The following is a 6,368-nucleotide window of genomic DNA, read 5'->3' as shown; positions in this document are numbered from 1 at the left end:
AACTTGGGACTGTTATCATCCGGTACCTCAGAGGAAGATATGGAGGCTCAGAGAGGTTAAGGAACCTTCCCAGTGTCACACAGGATGTAAGTGGTGGAGCCAAGATTTGAACCCAGGCAGCCTCGCCCAGACTCACAGGCTTAATGAGGCTGTCCAACGGTGTCTCACCTGCTGCTTGTCACCTCCTCCCCCCAGCTGTCCTTGTCCACGCCAGCACTCACTCTCGGCCCCTCTGGACTCAGAGGGATATAGTTGGGGTGCCCAGTGCGAGCGGATGCTGTGGTGACAGTAAAGGGAGCTCCCCAAGGAAGTCTGATCCGGGGCAGCTGCAAAGCCTTTGCTTCATCGCTCCTTGTTGCCAGACGCCGAAGGATCAGGAAAGGGTTCCCGGAGGGGATGATGTTTATACTGGGCTTTGCAGGTTGAATAGGAGTTTTCCAAGTAGAGGCGGCAGAAAGGCTGTGTGCACAGCAGGCACAGAGGATGTAGAGGGATGCGGCGGTGTTGGGGAGAGTTTGTGTGGAGGGTGTGGTAGGAGATGAGCTGAGCTGGAGGTTGGGCAGCAAAGGTGGCTTGCGGGGGCACCTCGGAGGTCTAAGCAAGGGGATGGCGTGGCCAGAAGAGTGAGCCCAGCGGTTCCGCCAGACCAAGGTGCCACACATGCCGCGCTTCCGAGGGCCAGAACCAGCTCTCCCAGACCCCGTCTCTGCTGGAACACTCTGGAAAGGGCGCTGTGTCACTTCAGGCTCATTCGTGTCCCGTGGGGGACCTGGGTGTCCCCGGGGGCGAGCACATCTCAGTTTTACCATGGAAACCCGTGGGAAAATGCAGCGCGCTCGGAAATTCCCACGCAGTCTGATGCGTGTGACTTCTTGCCGCACTTGCTGTCCGAATGAGAAGTGGCGGCCTCGGGGATCGAGACCCTCCCCTCGGCGGGGTCTTCAAGAAGAGGCTCCCAAAGGGAAACAGAGGGAGGGACCCCTAAGCCCCTTCAAAACGCATTCCCCTCCTGGTGCTGAGCCATTAGGCCCGGGGACAGGTTGGCCTCTGTACCCCAGTTCCCTCCACTACCAATGGGCGGCTTCGTAGCATGAGGGGTGAGCGGCACAGGTGGGTTTGTGGCTTACACCTGCCAACTTGAGGAAGGAGTGCCCACGCTGGGCAGTGACGCGCCTTCGCCCAGATGTCCGCCTCTTTTTTTCTCCTTAAAGACACCACCAGGTCCCGGAAGAGCCACGAGAAGGATGGGGTGGAGTATCACTTTGTCTCTAAGCAAGCCTTTGAGGCGGACTTGCAGCACCACAAGTACGTTGGCGGGCTGGGCAGCTGTGGGGCGTGGCCCTGGTGCCACTTGCCTTCCCGGAAGGGCTGGAGGAGGCAGTGGGCGAGCAGTCTGGCTGGTCTTCTCTGTCAGACACCTTCCCGTCTGGCGGCGTTTCAGGTTCCTGGAACATGGCGAATACAAGGAGAACTTCTACGGGACCAGCCTGGAGGCCATCCGGGCGGTCATGGCCCACAACAAAGTGTGCTTGCTGGACGTGGAGCCCGAAGTAAGTGCCCGGGCTCGCTGGGCATGTCCAGCCGGCAGGGACAGTTTCCAGGACCCTTGAGCTCAGTCTAAGGAATTCTCTGTTTGGTGTTAACTTCACTGACTCAGGACAGGGTAGAGCTGCCCCTGTGGGCTTCCGAGATGGTAACTCTTGACAGGGATGGAAAAACCTCATCTTGCTTCCATGGAGCTGCTGGTGGTTTCAAACTGCTGACCCTGAGGTTAGCAGGCCACCTCATTAGGCCCTGTGGGATAGCATCCAGGATGTTGGACTGAACACACACACGTTGGGTCTCTGGCTGGTGGAGATGGGCTTACGAAGGTGAATTAGAACAGGCCACTTGCAGCGAGGGGCCTTTGGGCTCAGCCGAGACCTGTGTCACAGTGAAACCCGTTGGCGTGTGACCAGTGGGATGAGGACCTCTGCTGCGGAGGCCATGAGACCAAAGCTCCGGGTTTCCAAGCCCTTGACAAGGTATTTGCAAAGAACATAATCTTGACCTTCCTTTCCCAGGCTTTGAAGCAACTGAGGACCCCGGAGTTCAAACCCTACGTTATCTTTGTGAAGCCTGCCGCTCAGGGAAACAGGATGACCCCTCCCATGTCCCCAGCAGCCCCACTTGTAAGTTTAAAGTTGATTTTTCTTTTTCCGGATGCATAAGAGGGGCTGTTAGAGGGGTGCTCCCAGCCGTGTGAGGGTGCTTGCTGCCCACAGAGGGGCTCAGGATGGACCTACTGCTCAAGCCAGTCTTTCCAATCCATCTGACCAAACACCTCTGGTGGGACCACAGCGGGGGGTGACCCTCTGGGCTTATTCTCCTCAGCAATAAGGGTCTGACACCTGCCTAGGGACCAATGACCGTCTGAACCAAACCCAAGTCTTTTAAAGTGGAAACAGTCACTATCCGCAGGGCCCTGGACAAGATGGATGGACAATGTGGCTGCAACAGAGGGCTCGGTCCTCAGAACAATGTGGCTGTGAGACCGGGTGGTGTTTTGTTGTTGCGCAGTTGGGTCACTAGGAGTCGGAACCAACCTGACGGCACCCAGGAACAACCACAACAACGACAAACCAGTGTGAGAAGGAGCCCTGCGGGCACATTGGTTCATCGCTTGAATGCTTGCCAGAAGGTCAGCGGTTCAAACCCACTGGCCGCGCCACAGGAGAAGGAGGGGGTAGCATGCTCCCTAAAGAGGAGGGCCTTGGAACCACGAGGCCCTTCTGCTCTGTCGTCCGGGGCCACGTGGAGCCGCTGTGGCTCGACAGAAACGAGTTAAAGCCCTTTGAAGGGAGCCAAGGTGGGAGATGGTGAAGTGCTGGGCTGGCCCGGTGAACCCTGCCCGTGGGGACACAGGGGAAAGGCCTGGCGATCTGGTCTCATAGAGGTCACAGCCTAGGACACCAGGGGGTGGGGGCAGTTCTGCTCTGTCATGTGGGGCCGTGGCATCCAAGAACAGCAAGTCATTTTGAACCACCCGCGAGTTAATTTCTGAGACTCTTGGGTGGGCTATTGCGCTGTGCTCCTAAGTGAACTCCTGTCTCCCTGCCAGTCTGTGCAGGACCCCCACCAGATCCTAACACGCGGGCAGAGCTTTCCCATGGGGACCTAGTGTGCTTGCTCTCATGTATCAGAGGGGTCAGGGGAATGAGCCATCCCAGGACAATTTTTGCTTGTTGGCCAGTCTAGCCGGTCCCTAGGAAGAGTACCATCGCTGGCCCTTCTCCTTGGCCAAGATGCCCCTCCTCCTGTAAAGCCTCTCATTCACCCTCGTTCATATGCACTCGAGACTTGTCCATGCCGATAGAATGACAGAGCGTGATGGGGCTAGGAGGACCACTGGGAGGCTTCCCTTGTACAAACGCGGAGAACACTTAGAGGAACAAGCTACTACTGGTCTGGGACCACTCAGAACCACAGAGCATGCTCATCACAGTGTTGTTAGCAACAGCAGAAGCAACAATAAGCAATCGGAAACAACTTAAAGCCCACTATTGGGGCTCAGTTTGAGCATTACGACGCCACGTGATATTCATGGCTGGAACGGACGGCATGCAGTCAGTTCAGTCGTACGTTGGAGGAATATTTGATGACAGTCGACTACGGTAAGCTATTCAGTGCAACCCCATCTGAGAAGAGTGTGTTCAACTTGTATCGCACACAGGGATGGTGCGGGCTCCAGCCTGGTGGTGGCTTGCTGTGCTTTAGCGATGTGTGTTTTTTGGGGCATTGGGATGTTAACAGCGTTATTGAGATACAATTCACGTACCATACAACGAAGAGTTTTAAAGTGTACAGCTCATGAGGTTTTCGCATCCTCAGAGCTCATCACTCCCAACGGAAAGCTCAGGCCCCTTAGCCATCGATCCCAGCTTCTCCTCAGCCCTCAAGGACTGCTTCATCTCCACAGATGTACCCCGACAGATCCATAGAAACGGAATGGTATACACCATGTGGCCTTCTGTTTCCGACTTCTTTCACTGAGCAGTCTCTTCCAGGTGCATCCACGTTGAAGCATGGATCCGCACCTCATTCCTTTTCATTGCCGAATACTAGTCCAGGTACAGACGGCCACATTTTGTGTACCTGTCTTCAGTGGACAGACCTTTGGGTTGCTTCCGCTCTGGGGGGCTGTCACGAATGCTACTGCTTTGAACCCTTGCGTATACGTTTCAGGGTGGAAGGACCCCTGGTGTACATGTGGGCCCCTAAAGCTATGGTTCACAGTTCAAACCCACCGGCCACTCCACAGGAGAGAGATGAGACTTTCTGGTTCTGTAAAGATTTAAGGCCTGGGAAGCTCCTAGGGGCTGGTCTTCTCTGTCCTATAGCGTCTCTCCGAGTTGGGATGGACTATCAGGGAGTTTTCTGTGTGGACATACAAGTCTATCAACCGCCCGACAGGCCTCCTGGGACATGAATGCCATGCTGTCACTACCCTCTCTGTTCGTGTCTGCATGCTTTGTTACGAATGGGGCCTAGTCATCACTTTAAAATGTCAAGGCTGGCACACCTGGCCCCCCTCACCTTTGCAATGCAGGTGCGGGACTCCAGGGGAGAGCAGCCCTGTGCTTCATACCCACCCCTTTCTCCACAGGAGGAGCAGCAGCAGGAGCTGGCCGCCTCTGCCGCCTTCATCGACCAGCATTACGGGCACCTGGTGGACGCCGTGCTGGTCAGGGAGGATCTGCCGAGGGCATGCTGCCAGCTCCTAGCGATCTTGGAGAAGCTCAGCAAGGACACTCACTGGGTACCTGTCAGTTGGGTCAGGTAACTGTCCTAGAAGGTTCTGGCTGGAGGGGACCTCCAAGACCACCTCATCCGGCCACCCTCTTGGTACCATCAAGGAATCTGCAGCGTGGGCAGGGGTGGAGTTCCCCACGGCCTCCATCCTCCAGAGGATGCTAAGCGCCAAGTTTCGTGTGCGGTTGGTTTTTGTCTGTTGTTTCTCGAAATGTGACCCGAGAGAGGCCTATCCCAGAATAACACATTTCATCCATTAAAGGGTCCCAGGCAAGTTTGACCCTGATTCTTTGTACCACAGTTAAGCAGCCACCGCCTTTTGTGTCAGGGGACTTCGTTGATGGGTGTGGTGCAGGCGGAGCTGTGCTGGTCCGGCGGTGAAAGCGCTCGACTGCCAACCACAAGGGCAGTGGTTGGAGTCCACCAGCCGCACGTGGGAAAACGATGTGGCAGCACTCCTTCCGGAAAGGTTGGAAGACCCATGAGGCAGTTCCACTCTGTCGGACAAGTGCACTGTGAAGCAGCAGCCGTGGGTTGGGTTTCTGGTTTTGGATGGTGTGTTAGTCTGGGTGGACTAGAGAAACAAATCCATGGACACTCGTGTGTATCAGAAAGAGCTGTATATACCAGAGCAATCGAACATTGAGAAAATATCCCAGTCCAGTCCAGATCAAGTCCATAAGTCCGATATTAGCCCATATGCCCAATACCAATCTATACAGTCCTCTTCAGACTCATGAAACACATGCAATGACGCCGAATGTAGAGGCTCACAGGCCAGTGGGTAGAAAGTCTTTGGATCCAGTGGCATTGGAAACATCTCAGTGCTGGCAGGGGTCTCTGCATGGCTTCTCCAGCACCCAGGGTCCTGTCTTGTCAGCTGCTATGTCTCCCAGGTGTGAGCAGAGTCTCCCACCTCCATGGAGGAGAAACCGGAATTACCAGAATCCTTAGGGAAAGGCTATGCCCACACAGAAGCCTCATTGGCTATATCCTGATTGACAGGCTAGATTCCACCCCTACACGCTTAATCCTTAAATTGACAATTATGTAACTATCACAAATGGTACAAACAATTTGCTCTTGGGGACGAACCTGAAGATCGGTGGTTCTAAACCACTCCAGAAAGGCCACAGAAAAAAGGCCTGGTGATTGTGTCTGTAAAGATTTTGTTTGTTGTTTTTGACGGCCAGGAAAGCCCGAGGGCGCCGTTCCACTCTGTAACACACGGGGCCTCCGTGAGTCAGAGTCGCATGGCTGGCAGCGGGTCCGGGTTAATTTATAAAGTAACCAACCTGCAGGGATGTGTAAGCTTTAGAACATGGCGACCCTTCCTCTCCTATGATCAGAAGCTACGTTGTTTTGCCAAAAGGATGGTCCACCCGCAGAGGCTCCCTGCCTTCAAGTGCTAGAAATGTCGATTTTCCCGTTTTTTGGTAGCGATTATTTGTCAGTTCACAAATAACTTGCTTCTCCGACTTTTTAAGTTGTTTCCCAGCCTCTCCCCAGCCCCCAGGATCGAGTCAATGCCAGCTCACAGCAATCCTAAAGAGCAGCGGTTCTCAGCCTGTGGGTCC

The 6,368-nt window shown here is 54.9% G+C and overlaps 1 protein-coding gene and 1 long non-coding RNA gene across 2 annotated transcripts in view; one reads left to right on the top strand and one right to left on the bottom strand.

Moving 5' to 3' along the window:
- The window catches only part of MPP3 (MAGUK p55 scaffold protein 3), a 19,334-nt gene extending 14,269 nt beyond the window's left edge, over window positions 1-5,065 (top strand). The window contains 5 exon segments of the mRNA XM_004707205.2: window positions 689-702; window positions 1,059-1,305; window positions 1,442-1,550; window positions 2,064-2,171; window positions 4,646-5,065. Of these exon segments, the coding sequence (XP_004707262.1) occupies window positions 689-702; window positions 1,059-1,305; window positions 1,442-1,550; window positions 2,064-2,171; window positions 4,646-4,822 (655 nt within the window). The 3' untranslated portion in view covers window positions 4,823-5,065.
- Window positions 1-6,368, bottom strand: part of LOC123522742 — a 21,103-nt gene that overhangs the window by 7,942 nt on the left and 6,793 nt on the right. The window lies entirely within an intron of this gene.

Source organism: Echinops telfairi, unplaced genomic scaffold (assembly GCF_000313985.2).
Source record: "Echinops telfairi isolate 266 unplaced genomic scaffold, ASM31398v2 ScPeMD7_7458;HRSCAF=8496, whole genome shotgun sequence".
Taxonomy (NCBI): domain Eukaryota; kingdom Metazoa; phylum Chordata; class Mammalia; order Afrosoricida; family Tenrecidae; genus Echinops; species Echinops telfairi.
This window is presented reverse-complemented; position numbering and strand designations above follow the sequence as displayed.